A 23,080-nucleotide genomic window follows, 5' to 3' on the forward strand; every position below is an offset into this window, starting at 1 on the left:
GACTGTTAAAATTTACTTTTATTTTTAGCACACCTGAGTTAAGTGTGGGACAATGAAACAAATACAATAGAATATATACAGCATGTCAAGGAGGCAGGCTTTAAAGCCATGCTATAGAAAAGAGAAGACTGGGAGGACGCCTGATTTAACAGAAGTGCTGGATACTGATTAATTCATATGCAAATCCAGTATTCTCCAAAGAATTTGGCAAAGATTTTTTTCATTTCCAGTCTTTTAAAGTAGACAGATTTGCTTACAATACAGCTGATTTTAAAAGCACACAAAATTTAAGTACAAACCGTAGAACTTCACTCAGCAGAGAGATAAAGGCATAACACAACTGCCCATCCAAGGTAATGGTGGACAGCAAGGCTGGAATCCTCATCCTGCAAGCAAGAAGAGGGGGACTGCAAAGTGGAGTTTGTGGGTAACCTTAGTCTCTCCTTGCTACTGAATTCATAAAGTAAGAGGCCTTTACAAATAACCCACACCCTTTAATTTTCTACTACATAATAGGATTATAAGGCCACAGAATTCCTTTGGGGAAAACCCTTTAATGATTTTAATATCACTTAAGTCATTCTTTTGAAGTGTAAGGTGTCTTAACTGGATTACAATTACAGATCATTTTTAAATACACTATTGCTACTATATTAAAATTATTTATACTATTTATATCTAATATATTCAAAGAAATTTACTAATAAATGCTACAATAGGCATCAGTCTGACATGCTTATTAATTGATCCCATAGGTATAATTATAGGTCGTGGTAAGAGTCTATTCTGTCTCACTAAATCAGGAACACCGCATTTACAAAACAAATAAACACACATAGTGCAGACACCCAAGGATCATGCTAGCTCTTCAATTAGCTGTCACAGCTCAGCGTGAATCCTCACTGTGTGAGCAGAAGGCAGATCCAAGTCTCATCAAAAGGTACTAGTGGAAGTTGTCAGACGCCTTCCAATGTAGATCCTAGAGAGGAAAGGGATGGCAATCAGTCAGGTCTCACAATTCTCAGGTGACTTCACATGGCCCAAACAGGACATGGCCACAGCTTTTGGAGGGGACCTAGCTAGCTACCTTACCCTTGATAAAGTATGACTGTAATCTTTTCTCCTGTTTATGATTTTATTATTTTTATGAGCATTGGTGTTTTGCCTACATATATCTCTGTGTGAGGGTGTCAGATCCTTGGAACTAGAGCTGCCATGTAGGTGCTGGGACTTAAACCCAAGTTCTCCAGATAAACAAGCAGTGCTCTTAACCACTGAGCCATTCTCCAGCCCTACTGTCTGCAACCTTTATCAAGTGTTTTTAGTCATCTAATATGTATTTCATATTGGTCTAATTTTTCTTACTTAAAATTTAATTTCAATTGTTTCAATTATTCTAGTGGTGCAAGAGATTGAGTGTACAAAAAAAAAATACTATTAACAATAGGAGTTGAAATTCAATTTCGGAGTGTCTGTCTACCATGTACCAGGTCCCAGGTTCAAATCTAAGTACAAACCAATTCCACATTCTATCAGTATTATATACAGCTTCGCATTCCCTTCTGTATGTAAACGAGCCACACTGCTGAAGGGCAAGGGCAGGCTGGCTTCATATCCAGTTCATTACCACTAACCTCAAAGCCTAACCAAGGAATAAGTAATGAAGCCTCCCTTCTCTGCAATCAGGAAGGCAAATGACTGGAAAGAATTCCACCTGGCCAGGTCTGTGCAGACTGGGAAGAAATAAGACTGGGCAGTGAACTATCTAAACTAAAGAGGTCAGTGTTCATGAAAGACTGGAAATTGCCAAGAGATCTTGGGTAGAGATGACATCAAGTTCTGAGACTGGGAAGTATGAAGGACAGAGACAGTAGATCCAGAAATGATTCTGTGAAGAGAAAACTCAGCTTGGAGACTGAACACACAAATTCCTAGGCCCTGTCCACAAGTTTTTTCCCCTTGCTGGTCCTGTTCTATTTTGTGTTTTGAGACCAGATCTCAATAAGTAACTCTGGCCTATAATTCAGGGATTCCCCTGCCTGTGCTTCCCAATTGCCACTGAACCCTACTGCTTGCCCCAGGTGATGGGGATGCACCTGTCGTCCGTGAGACCAAGCACCAGGAGAGAACTACACATGGAGAGTGGTAAAGGCAGGTAAGACTCCAGCCCTGCAAGCTAGGAGGAGCCTCTGGCACCCAGGCAGCCATTTCATCTCATTTCTATAGGCAGCTCTATAGGTAGGTATGCTGAGGGTCTGCAGTGCAGAAAGATAAGGGCAGGGAGGACTGGGATCGCATGTACCTATGAGACCCACAAAATCCCAAGAGATCAAACTGAGTGTCAGCCACAAGGACAGCTTTTGGGGAAAAGAATAAGCAGACTACAGAGCCTTCTGCCCCAAACATATCCCCAACTAACATGGGCCAGATGCCCACAGTGGCATCCCAGCCATTCTCCATATACAGGGTGAGTTCACCCTGACATGGACAGAGGGTATAGATAGGCCTAAGGAAGAGTAAGGGTTGGGGATGTAGCTCAGCTGGTAGAGTGCTTAGCCATAATATTATATAGCGCTGGGTACGCAGACATCTGTAATCTCAGCACTCAGGAGGTAGACACAGGAAGATCTGAAACCCAATCTCATCCCTGTGCGGCCAGCCCAGAATACATAGTGTCCCTTTGGTGACCCATTCTTTAGCATTGGTCCCATCTAGAGAAGCCACAGCTGTATTCCCTGGTCTGTTTTAGTCTAAACTAGATACAAAAGCAGAAACCTGAAGGCCTTAATTAATTATTCCTGCCAAAAGACAGGATCATCCACCCACTGTAGAGGTGGCACAAGAAAGAGACCCAGCATGAGAACCCCTGTGAAAGACAAGGGCCTTCCATAGCTCAGGATTTTTACCTGACCTAACAGTGACTTGGAAGTATCATCTCTCTCTCCATAAACAATGCAGAAATAAATTGCTGGGGGCTAGAATCACCAAGATCCATCCACCCTGTCATAGGGTATCCATACTCTCATAGAAACATCACTTACCCCAATCCAATGGCTAACAGATGAGACAGTAACAGAGATGGAAGGAAAACCTTCAGAAAGTCTGCTGAGAAAATACCCCCTTTCTTCATAACGCTTGTGTTTCTCATGCTGAGAGTAGCTGTGCGCTTCGGGTGTTTAAAAAGGAACTCCCTAGGGTATAAAGAAAGTACCAATCAGTGTCCCCTTGTCAAAGGAAAAACCTTGACCAAGAATGTTGAAAACAGACTTACTTGGGGGGAACATTTTCTGGCCGACTTGACCAATCCCATATCCAATCTGAGTTTTTCTTCAGGATACTTTCAACTTCTCTTCTTCTCTCAATATAATCTTCCTCAGACTAAGGAAAAGTAAGTATTAAATAAAGCAGATGAGTTTTTCACATTCACACTAGAGTTAAGGTCAGTAAGCTCAACAGAACCCCACCTGACATGGTATTAACTATCCCCACAACTGTAAATGCATTACAAACTCAGGCATTTGGGTGGTAATGTCCCTTCAGGGAAATTCTTTTAATATCTAAAACTAAACTATGATAACCATTGATATTCTCTTAACTGATACTACATGATAAATTGGGTAAAGGAAACACAAATCTGTATAAACACATTTTTAACAAAATGCAACAGAAACACTCCATAATTATAATCTTCATTTGTACAACTGGTCACATGACCCTAGTAGCTGATATTTATAACAACTTCCTCTACTACCCAATTTGTGTATATTCCCTCCACTTTTAGCAAGCACTTCAGTAGGTCTGGGTTCCTTTCCTGAGGGAAGTGACCCATACCTTCATATCTGGACAATCTGTGCCCTTTGTCATCCTACCCAGGTTAGATTGTTGGTGCTTCCCACCGACTTCAATCACGGGGCATGGTAGCACCAAGAGACACCTGAAAGGATCTCCTGTACCCCAGACATCTTTCTTATCTCCATTGTGGAGAAGCAATCCAGTTTCCCCTTGGATCCCGATCAATCAGTCTTAAAACTGTTATTCCTTTCTTAGCATTTAAGAGCATCAAATCCAGTGGAATGATTGTTTTATCTCCTCGCATAAGTTCCCTCATCTCTCTCTATCTCTATCTTTCTCTCTCTCTCTCTCTCTCTCACACACACACACACACACACACACACACACACACACACACACCCCTCTTCTAGGCAGGAAGCACGTAATTTCCTAGTAGATCACTAGGGTTGATTGTGGGAACTAGTCCTTTTTCCACCCCGAACTAGTCCTTTTTCCACCCCTTGATTCTTGAGCCCATGGATTCTGGTTGTAAGAGAACCTGCAGTACATATCGGATGCTGATTTAGCGTACACCACTTCCTAGAGAGCCTTGTGCCAGCCCTCCAGGCTACTGATATCTAATTGGCACTGTGTCTTCAAAAGTTTGTGTCTTTCAGGCCAGCTGCTTCAGCATGGTTGGGAACATGGTAATACTAGTGGATGCCATCCATGGTCATGGGTCTACTGTCACACTTGTCTGGCTATCAAGTGAGTTTTGTGGTCAGAAGCAATACTATGTAGAGTACAGTGGATAAGAAGTTTTAGTCCGTGGATGATGTTTTTGGCAGAAGCATTATGTGCAGTTAAGACAAATCAACAACCAGAATAAATATCTACTCCAGTAAGGACAAGGCATTGTCCTTTCCATGGAGAGAGTGGATCAATGTAGCTAACCTGCCATTAGGTCACTGGATGGCCACCCCAGAGAACAGTGCCATATCTGAGGCTCAGTGTTGGTCTCTGCTGCTGGCAGATCTGGCACCCAGCAGCAGCTATAACCAGGTCAGTCTTGGTGAATAGCAGTTCATGTTGTTGAGCTCATACATAAGCTCCATCTCTTCTACCATGGCCATTTTGTTCACAGTCCCATTAGGTAAAAGACATGGATGGTTGGGAAGAGGCTGACTCTCCACAGAATGGGTCATCCTGTCTACTACAGTCCTCAGCAGAAGTCGCCTTTTGGTGAGCATTTACACAGGACAAGTATCCTGGGATCCTTTGTCCATTTGGAGATCAATCCACATACTTCCCAAGATATCATCAGGCTCACCAATCTTCAAATCATGCTCTTTCCAAATCCAATCTATTAGCTACAACCCATGAATAATGAACATCCCAGATTCTCGGGCCATTTTTCTTTCAAAACAAAATGTTATGACCTTGTGTACTGCCCAAAGTTCTGCTCACTGTGAAGATTTTTCTTCATTGGTGTTTCTTTTAGGGTTGTCTCAGAAAGTGGATATAATGCCACAACTGTCCACTTCTGGATGGTGCCTGGATAATGTGCAGAACCATCAATAATTCAGGACCTACTCTCTTCCGCAACCAATTGTAAGGCTCATCCCATAAAGCTATAGGTGCATGCTTGGCAGCAGATGGCATTGTAATAGGAGTAGAAGCCATGGGCTTTGGCTGCCTCTTCACGTAACTTGCTTGTGCGTTTAGGACCTACTTGGACCTGATCACATATATAGATAGCACTTCCATTTGATAATGGGTTGTTGCTGTGCACAGTCACTGGTGGGTCAGATAATACCCAGCTCATGATAGGCAGCTCAGGTAACATGGTAACTTGGCAGCCATGTTCTCATGGCTCTCCCTCATCCTGCTGCCTACAGTCAAATGTTCCATTTCCACTAAGGCCCAATAACAGACTTCATTTGAAGGGATCTTGATTATCTATCCCTTCTACAAAAAAAATAACACAGATTCCCTATATTGATGACATTATGATGATTGGATGAAGTGAGCAGGAGGTAGTAACTAATCAACTTTGGACTTATAACACATATGTGCATTAGTGAATGGGAAATAAGTCCAAAATTCAAGGGCTTTCTCTACCTCAGTGAAGTGTAAGCCCAATGGTTTGAGGCATTAAAGATATTCCTTCTAAGGTGGAACCGCGCCTGGCCCCTGCCAGCACCAAGAAAGAACACGGTGTTTAGCAAGCCTGTTAGAATTCTGGACGTGGTGTACTCCTCTCTTGGGTATACAGTTACTCCAGCCCAGCTTTGAGTGGAGCCTGCAGCAGGAGCAGGCTCTTCAACAGGCCCAGGCTGCTCTACCACTTGGAAAATAGGATCCAGAAAACCAATGGGACAGACAGAGATGCTGTTTGGAGCCCTTGGCAGGTCCCTATAGATAAATCACAGAGTCCCCTCCCCGCCCCCGACTTAACATGCGGATGATGAATCACCTGGGAAGGCCACTTGGGAGGGGTTAAGACGTGTGGCCTCGTTGAAAGAAGAATCTCATTGGGTGTGTGGGCTTAGGGGTTTTAAAACCCAAACCAAGCTCTCCCTCATCCTGCTGCCTACAGACCCAGAACCTTCAGTGCACCATGTCTGCCGTGGCTCCTAGCATGATGAGAATAGACCAAATCTTGGAAACTATAAAGAAGTCACAATTAAATGTTTTCTTTAAGAGTTACTATGGTCATAGTGTCTCTTCGCAGCAGTAGAATACTAAGACAGGCTCTGATCTCACAATGCTAGAAGTCCTCTTGAGTTTCTGAGTTAATATTAGAAAAGTGAGCTCACAGACTGGGGTATAGCTCAGTTTACAGAATGCTTGCCCAGAATGCACAAGGTCCTGGGCTCTAAACACCCTCCCCCAACACACACACACTACATAAGCCAGGTGTAGCTGTACATATTTATAACCACCTTAGCACTAGCAAAGTAGATTCCTCAATTAATTAATTTCTAAAATATTTTTTAAATGAGCTGTCCAGGGCTGGAGAGATGGCCCAGTGGTTAAGAGTACTTGCTGCTCTTTCAGAGGATCCAAATTCAGTTTCCAGGACCCAGACCTGTTGGCGATCTGCTGCCCGTAATTCTAGTTCCAGGGGATCCAATGCCTTTGGCTTCTGAACACCTGGGACTCATGTGCACATACCACACAGATATACAAACACAAATATAAAAATTTTTAGAAATTCTATCAAAAGGGGAAAGTGGTGGATAAGAAGATGGCTCAGTAAATGAAGTGCTTGCTACACAAGCATTAGGACCCTCAGTTCAGATCCCCAACACCAGTGGAGAAGGTGGTGCACACCTTTAATCATAGCACTCGGGGCAGAAGCAGGTGGCTTTCTGTAAGTTCAAGACCAGCCTGGTAATATATAGCAAGTTCCCGGCTAGACGGGGTGAATAGGGATTCCCTATCTAAATAAAAACCAAAACATGGGCTCTAAAATTCCTCCATACATATGGCATTCTCTCAAACACACACACATAAACATAAACATAACAATAAACAATAAAATGCAGATCCAACACTCTTATAAAATGCCAGGGGACACCATGGATCATGTCTGTAGTCCCAGGCTTGGAAAGCAGGGATAGAAGGATCACTGGACCTCACCAGCCAATTGATCTATCCAACTGGTGAGCTCCATGTTGAATGAGACACCCTTCCTCAAAAACTAAGAGTAAAGACTCTCATATGCTGCAAATGCAGGAGTCACCAGACTGATGATGCACTGAACCTTATAGCCACTTCCTATCTATGGCTTACCAGAGTGCTGTTTTTCTCACCAAAGCTGTGGGTGTCTATTTCAGCTCTGTTGGTATCTTGTGGTGTCTGGGAGCGAGGTGGGCTTGATTAAGAAACAGACAAAACGGAGCAGCGTGTCAATTGTGTCATAAGATGCATAAGTTCCAAGCAGGGGTCTTACCTCATTAAGGGGTGGCAGAGGAGCCTCCAAAGTATGTCTCTTCCCTTTTGCCCCTCACCAGACCAGTGCCAAACAATTCCTTAGTCTTTTGAGCTGAGCACACAGGAGCCCACTAGACAGTTCCATAGAGAAGCCCCACCCTCCCGCATGATCTGTGACTTAGCCCTCGGAAGCATCTGACCTTTGATCACTGACTTCAGCCACACACCTTGGATTCACTCCCTAGTGACGCTGCCTAGGAACAGAAGCCAGCTGGGGGCATGAACAAAACTGCTCAGACTTGGTGCTCACAGTGAACAATTTTATCTATCTCTAGGTTTAATAGAGTCCCTCCAGACTGAGCTCCAAATCACTTCCTCCCAGCAGACTCCAGAGTTCCTTGCTTAATGACTACCTCAGGAGTTACTCCCAAATGTGGCCTCAGACCTGGAACCCACCCACAAAAACATGCGGTTGTGATTATCCATCTACTAGGACATCAACACTGTAAGGGATACCCAGAACACCTACCTGTCACAGTGAGAGCTCTTGGAGCTGCTTCGTCCAGATTCATGCTGCGCATCCAGCAGTATTTTTTCCATGTCACCATTATAAATAGAGACGGAAGCTGGAACGCTGCTCCCATTCCCATTGCTGAAGTGCAGTTCTACCCAGGAGCCTGAAGAGGACAAAATGGGCAGTTAGAAATCTGCCCCCTCATGGGGCTTGACGACTAATCCCAGTACTCTGAGTTCAAGGCTAGCTAGGACCACACAATGAATACTTGTCCAAATCAATCAATGAATAAACAAAGATATAGACAGACAGACAGACCTACCCACTCACATTCCCAGGAAATACCAAAGATCACTCTAGGCCCTACTTTAATGCCACTTCAGATATCTGCATTTCTGGTCTGCTGGCCTCTTTTAGGTCCAGTAGGCAAGGACCCTGAGGCTGAAACACTGCACTGTTATCTCTTGCCATTCTTTTATTCCATGTAGGTATTCTACATACCTGTGGATTTACCACAGGCCAAGATGAGGATCTTATTTAAGCTGGCATAAAACTAGAGGCCTCAGCCTTCTAGGCGCTAGGCGTACAGTCATGGGCTAATGTGCCTAGCTAAAGACTTAAACTCAAGCTGTTTCTACATTCAGGATCACGGGGCCCTAGGGCTCTGTAAAATCCACAAGTCTGATTACTGCTCTGCATTTATACCAGAAATCAGATTAGCAAGTTTTGAAAACAGAATAGTTCATTTCTGGTTATATCTCACTCTCTGAAGGGATCTACCTTTCAAGTACTCACACAAATATTTACACTATAGAAGCACAGCATTGACACACATTAAAAATGAAGTCTCAGGGTAGACTTTGGTTCTCCAACACCACAAAAATAAATGAACTCTTTGTACTGTTACATCTGTGGCTTGCTTTCAGTTTGATCTGCTGAATGCATCTATTACAATATTTAAGGGCTCATGCTGGGCTGGAGAGATGGCTCAGCGGTTAAGAGCACTGACTGTTCTTTCAGAGGTCCTGAGTTCAAATCCCAGCAACCACATGGTGGCTCAACTATCTGTAACAGATTCTGGTGTATCTCAAGACAGCTACAATGTACTCACATACATTAAATAAATAAAATAGTTAAAGCGAGGGCTGGGGGGAGCTCAATGGAAGTGTGCTTGCCTTATAAAATCGTAAGGCTGTAGTCTAGGTTCAATCCCCATTACTGCCAAATGTTTGTGTGTATAAATGTGTGTTCAGCAAGACATGGTAGCACACACCCATAATCCCAGTTATTTAGGAGGCTGAGGCAGGAGGACTGCCAAGCTTTATGTCAGTTTGTGCTACAAAGAGCCATGCAGACTGCATGTAATTCCAACTTGAGTTTGTGCTACTACACAGTGTGTCAACCCTCATACTAGTCTGACTTTCACTCTCCTGGATCCAATTTGATGAATGCTATGTCCTGGAACAGGGGCATCCTTTACTGAAGACTGCCTCTGCTGCCCACCCCATGCTGCTGCTTCCTTGCTTTCTACTTAGCCATTGTTTGTGTGGCACCTGTGCACACACAGTATGCATACGAAGTCAGGACAACTTGCAATACCTGGGTTCTCTCTTCCCATCATTTGGGTTTGACTTCAGGCTTGGCAGCAAGCCCCTCCCATCTCTCTGGACCCTGGTGCTTTCTTTGGCAGCGTAAGAAATGTGTATGGGCCTCATTTTGGGCCCAAGATTCTGTCTATTTTGACTCACATTTGCCTATAGAAAATGTTTTTGAGCTAACCAGAAATAAGTTTGGATTTATAGTTCATGCCACCAACAGCCTCTCAATAAACTAACATGATTATACAACAAACTTTGAAATAAGGATGATTTCCCTCATTAGCCTCTCAGATTGCCTCATAGAGAAGCAGGCCTAGCCCACATGAAGCACATCACCAACTCAGAAGGGCAGAGCCCAGAGCCCCTCTGCTGCTGTACACAGGCCCCAGTGCCTTCTGGGATCTGGAAATCCTATACTCACTCCAGTTCCAGCCTAATGTCTTTTGCTGGACCTCCTCCCTTCTGTCTGATGACACCCAGAAGCCAGGGATAGTGGCTCACACGTAGAATCCCTGCAGTTCCGAGTCACTAAGATAAGAATGTTGCTGTGAGTTCAAGACCAGCTGCAATCATTATGGCCAGTTCCCTTTGTCTAGGCCAATCTTGTATTCAGATCTGAGCCTGTCCCAATTTATGTGATGGAGCTTAATGCTACCCATATCTTTTCTAGTGCCTAACAGTTTGAGATCAAGTTGTCTTCTTCCCGGTACCCAGTCCTGATGCCAAATGTAGAGATTCTCCTACACTACCAATTTTCCAAAATCAACCAGGGCAGTCCAAGAATTTAATATTCCCACAATGTCTCCTAAGATTAGTACCAAATCCCATAAATTAAAGGCTGAAACCCACAAGGATACCACATATCTCATACCAGCCACGAACAGAGTACACAGGCTATCCACACAAATTTCTGCCCCATTTAAACACAAAAACAAGACAAGCTCAAGTCTCTGCAGCCCCCTCTGGTTTAATACTTTGCTAGAATTCAGAACTCACTCAAGGAAACATACTGTTTCATTTAATAGCCCAAACTCCAACTCCCTCCCCTCCCTGGTGCCCTAAGTTTCCACCCTCTGACAACTTATTAGTTACCAAACTCTAGCCCAAGGCTACTCTGGGTCCCAAATAAGTCATCTCATTCTTGGGGACTCTTTACAAAGTGGACCTGAGTAACAGGGTAAAACTCCTAGCTTAGATTTGTTTCATCTACACACATACACCCAATCAGTGTATAAAGTAAGACCTATCTATCAATCAATGAATATTAAAAAAAAAAAAACGGGGTTGGGGATTTAGCTCAGTGGTAGAGCGCTTGCCTAGGAAGCGCAAGGCCCTGGGTTCGGTCCCCAGCTCCGGAAAAAAAGAACCAAAAAAAAAAAAAAAAAAAAAAAAAGCAGGCACTCTGGAAATCCCACAAGTTTTGGGAGCTTGTATAAGGAACTAAGCCACCAGGCAGATGTGTGTGCACTTACTGCCTAAGGGGCAACGAAAACACTGGGAGCCTAGTCCTAATCTATACTGCTGTAACAGTAAGAAAGTTATTTCTCAGGGTTGTGGAAGCTGACAAACACGAACTCTATGCCGTCTGTCAGGAAGCCGGTTCCCCTCACCAGACCCTTCACCTGGGCTCATCACAGTGCAGCAGGGTCCTGGCTCTGCTTTTCTTACACTGGCAGCATTGTAAGTATTCACACCATCGCGGTGCTTTCAAAAGTCATAGGGGATCCTGGCAGAGATGGCGCACACTCAGGAGGTGGTTACGCAGATCTCTGATTCTGAGGCCAGCCTAATCCACAGAGTAAGTTCCGGGATAGTAAAGGCTACATAGAGCAGTCCTGTCCCTGGGGGTGTAGCAGGCACAGATCTGCAGCAGACATCTGCAAAACGCCCACGCACCTTTGAGGGGAAAACAATCCCATTCAGAATGATCTGGTGCAAAAACCTTGGGCCCAAAAGCTCTAGGAATGATTTACTAAGGAACAAGTTTTATCATTAACCTGTGACTGGATCGGAAAGGTAAGTCCTAGAAAACAGAGAAGACTCTCTCATTTACATACATCCCGCAGTTGTTTATCAGAAGTGTTCATCTTTTTAAACAAGCACGAAAGGTGGGTGTGAACCTACAATCCTAATAACACTGAGAAGTTGAAGTCAAGTTTAAGGCCAGCCTGGACTACATGAGTGTGACCTTGTCTCAAAAAAATAAATTTAAAAAAATGTTTTTAAAAGGAAAAGAACAACAACAACAATAACAAAACCTTAACATCAAGGAATCTCCTCAATCAACACACAAATTATTTCATGTAGTTTAATACATTTAGGCCTCAAGACAGCAACCAGTGCTGCTGTCCTCCACAGCCCTCATTCCTGTTTTCAACCCCACTCTCCCATTCCTGAGTTACACCAACAAGATACGAATCAAGTCCTATTTATAAATATCTCCTTGTTGTGTGGCGTGGCTGGAACTGAACTCAGGTAGGTTCCCTTGAGTAGAATGCGCTCTTATTTTATGCATATAAGTGTTTTGCCTGCATGTATGATTGTGAACCACGTATGTGAGTGGTGCCCATGGACAACAGAAGAGTGCATCAGATCCTCTAGAACTGAAGATGCAGACAGTTGGGAACAAGTGTTCATTAACTGCTGAGCCATCTCTGTAATCCTTCATTTGGTCTTGGAGACAGAATCTTACTCCACAAGCCAGGTTGGCCAGTATGCTAGTTGATACTGTCAACTTACCACAACTTAGACACAACTGAGAAGAGAGGCTTTTGGAGTATTTGATTGGAACTTGCAAAAACTGGTTCTCTCCTTCTCCCATGTGGGTTTCTAGGGACCAAACTCAGATCAACAGTTTGTCAGCAAGAACCTTGCCTGCTTAGCTATCCTGCCAAGCCCATAGGGAGTGCGTCTGACTGAGGAATTATTTAGATGAGGTTGGGTTTATCCATAAGAGCACTATCTTGACTGTTAATTCCCTAGTCAAGGGGTCCTGAATAGCTTAAAAGTCAGATAATGTTAAACAGAAACCTAGTAGTGAGCAGGCAACATGGGTGCACTCAGTTCTCCCTGCTCCAGATTGTGGGTAGGATCTACCTAGCTTCACTGACTTGGTCAGTGATGAAGTGTATGCCACAGTCACCCTTCCTCTCATACAGTTTTTGGTCAGAGGTGAAACTGGGCAGCCTTCCAAGTTTGTATCCTCCTTGGGCTGAGACTGTGGTTCACTTGGTCAGGGTGCTTGACTAGCATGCTTAGTTATGGCCGAGGTTTATAGAGCCACAGAAATGATGTGCTGGCACATGCCTGTAATTCTAGTGCTCTAGATGTTGAGGAAAGAATAAAAGCTTAATTAAAGTCATCCTGGGCTATTTACTAGGTTCAAGGACAGCCTAGGATACATAAGACCACCTCACAAAGTCTTTTTAAATTATCTTTACCTCAGTCAGACTGCTTTCTAAACTGCTTACATCATGACAACCTAGGGAGTGAGTCCCTTCTCTGTATTACCCTCTATATCCCAAGGCAAACCTGTAGACTGTCAATGCTAATAACTACACCCGTAAGAACCCCATGCAGAGGAAACACAGGGTCCTATTCTCCTGTCCACTTCCTGCATATGGCAGGACTCAATCATGAATGTGGAAAGAGAATCACCTTCATTATTTTTCCCATAGTTTTCCAGAAGCTGAGCCCAACTTGAAAGCAGTTAGAGATTCAAGCAAATATGCTGACAAGCTCAAGCATGAACAGCATCCAGCAAGAGCTCATAGTCCTCAGAAAGGAGTGCACGCCCACAAACGCCCAACAGGAATATGCCACAGGAGAACGATGTACTACTGGCTATAGCATCTGAAGAAAGCCAAGCAAGGAGACACCAAGTCTGAGGGAAGCACTGCCCCAAACCACACGGGACTTCTCCAGAAGCCGCCTTTGCGATCTCAACACCTACAAGGCCCCTTGGGTTAACTCAGAACAAGAGACTTGGCTGGCAAATGGTTCTGAACAGAATCTGCCCGGTATATAACATGGACTACTGACTTCCTTTTCAGTCACACACACACATGCATTTTATTGACAACGTCTCATGTAGCCAGGCTGGCATTGAACTCCTGATCCTCCTGCCTCCAACTCCCAAACACGGGCTTGCATCATCCTCACACCTACTGGATCCTAAGACTAGTGAACTTGGCTTTGCCTACTGCCAGGCTGAGCCTGTCTAATACATCCTGAGTCAGGTGGTTCCAGGTATTCCTCTGGCACTGAGCAGTCTGTAGCATGTCCTTAACTGAAGTAGTCATCCTTATTTCCACTTAACCTCTAGATCTCACTGGCACTATCGGCAGAGGTTCAGCTAGAGCCAAGGAGAAACCCCTCCAGTGTATCAACGTTCTTCCGTCATGCAAGCCTGCCCGTGACAGTTTGCCTATAACCAACAGAGCCACTTATCTGAACCAGTTGCAGACAAGGCAGCTGGCTGAGGGAAGACTTTCCTGAACCTACGCAGTGGCCCTTTAAGGTAAGGGCAGCCACTAAGGCACAGAAGTATCACAACACTTCTCTCCTCCAGCATGCCTGAAGTCATACAAAGAAGGAAGCCGGCCCTGCTCCTAAACACTTTTCAAAAAGATGGATAAGAGGTAAAGGGGGAACGGGACCAATCGGTTTTGTGGGTAACGCCTTCAGGAAAACTGGTCCCAGAGGTTGCTATGGGGAATATTTGCTGTCCCACCTACCAACGAGGCTTCCACAGCTCTCAGCCTCCTCTGAAGTAAACATGCAGCAGCAAACAGAGGAGCAGCCTCAGCTCAGACTCCAAGCTGGGATTCACATTTCATAGGGCAGCTGAGATACCCCATGTGACTCAAGTGACCCCTCCTACCCTGAGCTAGACAGTGAGCCAGTGCCGAGCTGCACGTACGCCCCAAACAATGGCCCAAATCCTTCGCCTGAGTTTCCACACTGTAACCATCTTTTTATAGAATAAGCAAAACGGAAAAACACAAATCTTTTTAACCCTTGAAACGTCAGATGACAACCTCGATTTGTCAATGACTCAGCAGTCTGGAGTGTCTTGTCAACTGAGTGTCTGTTAACTGAGCCCTCTCAGGAATACTCAGAAACTTTCCACAGATGAAATCTTAATAACATACAGGTCAGAAATAAAAGTTCAACTAGCTACAAAAGTGACTTGTCACTTGATCTCTTAAGAGAAAAGTCAAAAAACATCTCAAACAATCAAGGAAAAAAATCCAGCTGTCTGACATTTGGCATTAGGGAGTAAAACCTGAATTACAAGATATTTTTCCTAACTGTGGCAGTAGTTCGAAAATACAGATTCTATAATGTGTTGGGCTGATAAAATTCTGCCTACTAAAATCTTGTTTAGGGTAATAAATAAGTGCAGTTCACTCAATGTATCTTAATACAACCTTTTAAAAAACTCTTAATGCAGCCCTGCTCTGAGTTACGATATCTTGATTCCAGCACTATAGGACACAGGCAGGTGTCCAGGTGAATCTCTGGACAGCCTAGTCGACCGACATAAGTTCCAGGACTGCCAGAGGTATACAGAAAAACCACTATCTCAAACATCTAAAACCAAGTCTTCACAAGAAAGTGGGTGCTGTGGCCCACACCTTTAATCCCAGCACTAGGGAGGCAGAGGCAGGCAGAGCTCTGGGAGTTCGCTGAGTGTGAGACTGTCTCAAGGAAAAATAAAAGCTAACATTAAAACATTCACTGGGTTTAGAAAACCTCTCTGTTTATTTACACACTCTTTACTTAGTGAACTCTTGCTTCAGAGAATACAAAGGTCAACAGGATCCTCCTCCCGTTGTTGGATCCTTGGGATGAAGACTCAACTCAGACTCACCAAGGGGCTCTCAGAAAGGAACACTGGCACTTGCACCCAGGGTGGCCTTGCAAAGCTAACAGCTGTCTGCTCAGTGCTAACAGTCCGTAAAGGCTGGGTGCCTGCCGAGAGCCTGTTTGTTTGTTTGTTTGTTTGTGAGATAGGGTCTAGCTACAGAGCCCCCCCTAACTAGCCTGGTATTGCTTTGTAGCCCAGGCTAATCTGGAATTTGTCAAGACTCAGCTTTACCCACCCCCATAATGGGATTTTATGGGTGTCACCACACCCAGCCCCACTTCTATTTTAACCTACAATTACTTCACTGCTTGCTGTGGGCCTACTGAGCTAATTGTAAGCACTTTACCCTCCTTCCAGAGCTGCACCACCAGCCCTACCCCACTCTGTTTTGCAAGATAAGGTTTCTTTGTAGACTTGGCTGTCCTGGAATTCACTCTGTAGACCAGAATGACCTCGAATTTACAGAGATCCACCTGCCTCTGCCTCATGATTGCTGGGATTAGGGCGTGTGCCACCACTGTGTGGCTATCCCATTTTTTTTTTTAACTCTAAGTGTTGACAGAGGTCTGAAGCCCTATATCCTCCACTTCTATCAGGAAGTGATGACAAAGCAAGCCAGGGGTAAAGATTAGGGTTGGAGATGGAGAGACACGGCAGCAAGCCCTATTAATTCCAAATTTCAGCTACTCTAGAGGCTGAACCAGGAGGATTCCAAGTTCAAAGCCAGCATGTCTTAAAGCATAAAATTAAAACTGATAATGTTACTCAGTAATGAGCGCTTACCCAGCACGTTCAGACCTGGTTCTGTCCCAGTACCAAGTGGGAAAAGTGAGAGGCACTACGGTCATAAATACTAATGACTTCAATCAAAGCACTGAAAAATTCAACCTGCAACCTCTGGCTCACTTAAACAACGCTGAACAAGGCGTGAGAGAAGCCAAAGGCCTGAAATCTGATCTACTCTGGAAGAAGAGGGAGGAAGATCGCAGAGTTCGAGGCTTCCCTGACCTACAGACTGAAAATACAGAACTATGACAGTGTGAACCTCAGAGCACGAAAAGGCCCGACCGGCCTGTGAAGGTACTGTCTGTAAGATGCACCGAGACTCACCGCCCAGCCCCGGCCACACAGAACTGCATCGCGGCCTCCACTCACCGCACCCCATCCCGCGACCCTGCCGCCTCCGCGGCCCCTCTCGGCCCACAGCCTCACCCTGCAGGTTCTCCTCCCCGCTCTGCGACATGGTGGCTCCGCAAAGGAGCCGGAGCCCAACTGCGACAGGCCTGGGAAGTGACCACTGAGAGGTAGCAGGGCAGCTTGCGCCGCTCAGCTCTGAGGCCAGGCGACACGGGATTGAGGGGACAAGGGGCGGGGCGGGGCGGGACGCACACCGCAGCAGAGCCCATTGGCTAGGGGGCGGGGCCCGCGGGTGGGGGGAGGAACAAGGGGCGCGTGTGGCACGTGCGGCGCGTGCGCGGGGCAGGGGCGGGACCTGAGGCAGGAGTGCGCGGGAGGGCGGTTGTTTTTAAGGTCTAGTGCTGAGGAGGACCCGGGCTGTGCTTAAGGCTGGAGTAGCTTGGCCCTAGGCGGGGAGAGGAGGGGTTCGGAGTGGGGCTCGATGTCAGAGACTTGGGACTCCGAGGTGCAGGCATTGCAGAGGCCCTAGGGGCGGGTCTTGAAGCCAGGCTGAGACGGTCAGACGTGGGCGGGCTTTGAGGTAGGCGTGGCGTGAGGACGTGCGGCCAGGTTCTTGGGCGTCTGGGGTTGGGTATGGATCCTGCCCCTCCTGCGCGCGTTTGACCTTACACAGTACCCCAATCTCCGGAACGTACGGGCGCCAGTGACAGAAGCATGCGTGGTCTCGCTGTCTCTACGCACGTTAACAGATAGGTTTTTTTGGTTGCATTTTTAATAAAAATGCAGTGCGGGAGTGCTTATGTATAACTCTAGTCCCAGCTCTGGTTCGTGGCCAGTCTGGGCTGCACTGTATGAGGCTGTTCAAAACAAAGCAAAACAAAAAATTTGCCAGCATTCCTGTGCAGCACCAATGGCGAATTGCGTAGAAGGACAGCATTTTTAGACAGGAATGGAATTGGAGAGACCATTGGAGGGCGGGTGTTGAGGATTCTGCATCCTCCCTGTAACCTACCCAGTAGCTCCTCTGGTACTTGAAGTTGGAATTCCCTCTTGATCCAGTTCTAGGACAGAGAAGGGGCGTGTGAACCTCTAGAAACTGTCTTAGCAGCAGTGGGTCAGGTTACAAACAACTTCATTTGGTGTTTTGTTTTTTTCTTTTTTTCCCCCTGTGTGTCATAACCGAGGCTGGCCTTGAAAAGGCTGCATATCAAAAGCTAGCCTTGACTTTCTGATCCTACTTCTTTCACCTCCCAAGAGCTGGGATTATAGCCGTGCAGCCTTGATTTCCTTTTTGCTTTGTTTGGAGTGCTGAGGTTATACCAGGGCCCTGCACATGCTGTGCAAGTTCACTGCCACCGAGCCCTGTCATCAGACCGAATCTGATGTCTTTTTTCCATGGTTCACTTTGTAACCTACTCTGATCTTGAACCTTTCGTTTTCTGCCCCAGCTTCCCAGTGGTTCCACCGCCCTTAACTGAAAGCTTTCTTTCCTACAGTACTGGAGATCCAGCCTAGGGCCTTCCAAGTAGTAAAAAGATTCTCTGCTACTGAGAGCTACAGCACCAAGCCTCTGTCTCGACCCCACGTGCTGGGATTACAGACATACTGCCACACCTAGCAAGAAAGAAATGAGTTGTGGTCCTGCTTGGTGACAGACTCCATGTCCAGCACATCCAAGGTCCTGGGTTCAATCACCAGCTTGTATAGATATGTGTGCCTGGATGACAAAGGGAAACAGAATGGTCTGGAAATTCTCTACACCAGTCTACTGAGAAAAGGAAGTAGGAGAATGTGGATTTAAAGGGGGTAGAGCTTTGTATTTGTCCCTTTTTATTTTCTATGTATGTATGAGGCTATTTATCTATTGAGACGCGGTCTCTCTATGTAGCGCTAGCTGTCATGGAACTCACTGTGTAAACCAGGCTGTCATCGAACTCAGAGATCTGCCTGCATCTGCCTCCTGAGTCCTGGAGTCATTTTTTAAGGGAAAAAGGTTTTCCACCTTTTTATGCTATTCAATAAAAAATAGTCAAAGGAGTTTGTTTGTTGCGGAACGTGTCTTTAATCCCAGTCCTCTGGAGGCAGAGTCAGGTGGATCTCTGTGAATTACAGGCCAACCTGGTCCACATAGTAAACTCCAAGGCAGCTGAGTTACAAGGTAAAAGCCTGTTCAAAAAAAAGGGGGGGGGGAGTGGGAAAATGGGAGGTGGTGTCAGAGGCAGGTTTCTGAGTTTGATTTCTGAGTTTGAGGCCAGCTGGGTCTGTGGAAAGCAGTCTGGGAAAAAAATTTAAGGTTCCTGAGTGACCTTTCCAATTTACCCTCAACCCCATTGAAAATCTCAACGAATCTGCCCCTCAACTGATGCAATATCTCAGACACACTCCATTCATGACTAAGCAAATAATGTCAGTAGTGTGGCTCAGAAGCCTGGTACACTTATTAACAACTTCTAACCAGGCACACGTAATCTCAGCACTTGGGATGTGGAGCCAGCAGGATCAGTCCTAGGCTGAGACTTAACCACATAGTGAATTTGAAGCCAGCCTGGGCTACATGAAACCCTGTTTCAATAAATAAATTACATAAATAAAACAGGAGTCTTAACAGAGATGGCTCAGCAGGTAAAGGTGCTTGTCACTAAGTCTGAAGACCTAAATTTAGTCCCCATGGTGGAAGGAAAGAACTGGCGCCTGTGAGTTATCCTCTGACCTTCTCTTGGACCAAGGGCATGCACATACAAACATTAATAAAATGTTTAAAATAAATTCAGAACATGCTATTTATTTGTTTATTGAGATAGCATCTCACTGTAAAGCCCTGGCTGTCCTAGAATTGACTATGTAGACCTGAACTCACAGAGATATTCCTGCCTCTGGCTTTCCAGTTCTGGATTAAAAGCGTGATTCAGCACGCTGGGCTGGTAATCTTTTGCTTTGGTTTGGTTTTTGAAACAGAGTATCCCTGTATAGCCCTGGGCATCCTGGAACTCTCTGTAGAGCCTCGAACTAAGAGAAATCTCCCCTGCCTGTACCTGGGACTAATGGTATGCGTCACCACCCTGCTAGTCATTTATTCTTAAAAAAGAATTCACTGGATGTGGTTACTCCACCTCTAATCCTAACACTCTGGAGGCCAAGACAGGATCATCAGCTCAGTACAATGTGTTCATTTATTTACTTATGTGTAGGAATATCCACATCACACTCATTTATTGAGCCGAGAGGGCACCTTAAAGGAGTTGATTCTCTCCTTTCACAGTGTGAGTCACTCCTGACAGGTGTTTTTACCTGATGAGCCATCCTGACTACCCAAGCCGTGCGTACGTTCAGGTAATACAGAATAGAGAATAGGACAGAATGCAGAAGTTAGTGAGGCTTTGTGTCAAAAATTAGAGGAGGATCTGGGGCTGGGAATGTAGATGCTTGGCTATCGGGCAGGAAGCCCTGGATAAAAAAACTAAGTTCTGCGGTTGGGGATTTAGCTCAGTGGTAGAGCGCTTGCCTAGGAAGTGCAAGGCCCTGGGTTCAGTCCCCAGCTCCAAAAAAAAAGAACCAAAAAAAAAAAAAAAAAAAAAAAAAAAAAACTAAAAAACTAAGTTCCGTGGCCCAGGCATGTAATGGAAGTATGATGTGAAAGGCAGAGGCAGGACAATCCACTGTTCATGGTCAAGTCTGAGTGATGTGAGACTCAAAAAGAAGACTAAGGATTGTAGCTCAATGTAGATTTCTTCCCTTGCATGTATCAGGTTCTGGGTTCAAACTCTAACTGTGAAAAGAAAGAAAGAGCAGAGCAGTAAGCCCAAAGACAAGAACCAAGTTGTCCTTAATGACATTCAACCACAAAGAAAGCACTTACTTGTTACTTGTTAATTAATTGTTACTGAAGCAACGTCTCTATATGAAGCCAGTGCTGGACTCCCGACTCATAGGTGACCTCCATGACACTGGGATTACAACATGGACTCTACCATGCCTGGCTAAGGCTAGGGTTACAGGAACTTTGACAGTCACCAAAAAGAAAGGCAAAATAAATAAATGTGTTTACAAAATGCGTGGGTGGAGAGAGTAGGGTATGACCAGGTTGGGGTGGGAGGAGTAGAATCTCTGGCTTTGGATGTTTTTGTCAAGTTCTGAGCCTGAGGGCAGGGAGGCATTGCAGTCCAGATGAGCTACTTTCCAAGGGTTTTACCTTTAGTTAGGAGGATGTGAGAGTAGATCTTGAGGTGGATAGTAAATATCTGTTAGGAGAAGCTAAAGATAGCCCAACGTCATTTTGGCTCTTGACCTACAGTTCTCTATCTCCAATTCTACTTGTTCTCAGCCAAGGCCAGGCACTGACAGGATCTTTAATGTAGGTTTTGCCTCCCCAGGACCTCAGCTCACAAGGCATTGTCCTAGGAACACACTTGTAAAAATAGCAGTTAAAGGGCTGGAGAGACAGGTGCCTCACTGGTTAAGCAGTGGCTGCTCTCTCAGAGAACCCACATTCAATTCCCAGAACCACACAGAACAGTGGTTCTCCACCTTCCTAGTGCTGTGATACCTTAATACTGTTCCTCATCTTGTGGCGGCCATAAAATGTTCCCTACTTCATAACTGTGATTTTGCTACTGTTATGAATCATGATATAAATATCTGATATGCAAGATATGTGATACAAAACTCCTGTGAAAGAGTCTGTCAAACCCTCAAAGAGGTCATGACCCACAAGTTAAGAACCACTGACAGAGACTCATCAGGGGAACTCCAGTTTCAGGGATCCAACACCCTCTTCTTGCCTCCCTGGCCACCAGGCAAGTGCATGATGCAAAACCATAGGTGTAGGCAAGACCAAATTCAGTAAGTTAAAAACAGGGAACCTATTTTGTTTTGCACTGTTTTAGTAGTAGTAGTAGTAGTAGTAGTAGTAGTAGTAGTAGTAGTAGTATTGTGGGGTGGGGGTGGAGGTTGCCAGTGCTAGGAATGGAATGTGGAGGTCAGAAGACAATTCTGGAGTCCACTCTCTCCTACTGTATGGATTCTAGAGACTCAAACCTGAGTCAGGAATTTTTTTTACCAACTGATCATCTCCCTGGCCCTGGGGACCTTTTCTTCCCAACATAAAGGGAAAGTAACCGACATGTTCAGTTTTGTTTCTTCTGCTTCCTTCAGCCCCTTCTTAAAGTTAACTCCTCCGCCCAGCTCATTGGCATACGTGTTCTATGTTTTCATGAAGTGTTGCCTGACTCTATAATCAAAAGTAACAATCCCAGTTAAGATCTATAAGCTAGCTGGGTGGTAGGGCTGGTTGCGTGCCTTTAATCCCAGCTCTAGGGGGCATAGAGCTCTGAGTTCAAAGCCAGCCTGGTCTACGGAGTGAGTTCCAGGGCACCCAGGGTTACAGAGAGAAACTCTGTCTTGAAAAGCAAACAAACAAAAAGCAACTTTAGAAGAAATGGTTTATTTTAGCTCTTACGGTCTGTCATGGCCAAGGAGTCAAACACGAGCTTCTGGCATCTAGTCACGCCATATCATGAGCAGAGAGGATTGAATGTGTGCAGCTAAACACTCACTTGACTTCTCTGTTCATATGTAGTCTAGGGTTCCAGACCAAGAAATGGTGCTTTGCACCTCCAGGCTGGGGCTTCCCATACTGACTAAGGCATTAAGACAACCCCTCACAGGGGTTGGGGATTTGGCTCAGTGGTAGAGCACTTGCCTAGGAAGCGCAAGGCCCTGGGTTCGGTCCCCAGCTCCGGAAAAAAAAAAAAGACAACCCCTCACAGACATTCCCTCAAGCCAAACCCCACCTAGCAAATTCCCCACCGAGACTCTGGTCACAGGCGATTATAGGTTGTGTCAGGTAGGCAATGTTAACCACTGTGGCTGGAGACATGACTCAGGAGTCTCTAGTCTCTAGTGAGACTATCTTCTAGGATCTGGGTTCAGTGCCCAGGGGCAAGCTCACAGCCACCTATAACTCCAGGTCCAAAAGATCCAACGCCCTCTTCTGGCCTTCATAAGCAATACACATGTGACGTGTGTACGTATATACGGGCAAACCACCCATACACACATAAAAGAAGACAAAATATTTTAAGGGTGGGAACTCTGGAGAGATGGCTCAGTGGTTTAGAGCACTCGCTGCACTTACTGAGGACCCCAGTTTGGTTCCCAGCACCACAGCAGATAGATCATAAACCTGCAACTCTGATCCAAGAGGACCCCACATTCTCTTCTGGCTTCCAAAGGTACCTGCACCCACATGGC

The 23,080-nt window shown here is 45.3% G+C and overlaps 1 protein-coding gene across 1 annotated transcript; it reads right to left on the reverse strand.

Annotated features, from left to right (window-relative positions):
• On the reverse strand, nucleotides 1-17,058 carry Bnip3 (BCL2 interacting protein 3). Its single transcript, NM_053420.3, is given in 6 exon segments — nucleotides 1-979; nucleotides 3,042-3,191; nucleotides 3,272-3,378; nucleotides 7,570-7,651; nucleotides 8,240-8,387; nucleotides 16,907-17,058. Coding segments are annotated over 6 exon segments (564 nt in total). The 5' UTR covers nucleotides 16,938-17,058; the 3' UTR covers nucleotides 1-933.
• Between the last annotated feature and the right edge of the window lie 6,022 nt (nucleotides 17,059-23,080).

Source organism: Rattus norvegicus, chromosome 1 (assembly GCF_021556685.1).
Source record: "Rattus norvegicus strain SHRSP/BbbUtx chromosome 1, alternate assembly SHRSP_T2T, whole genome shotgun sequence".
In the NCBI taxonomy this organism is placed as follows: domain Eukaryota; kingdom Metazoa; phylum Chordata; class Mammalia; order Rodentia; family Muridae; genus Rattus; species Rattus norvegicus.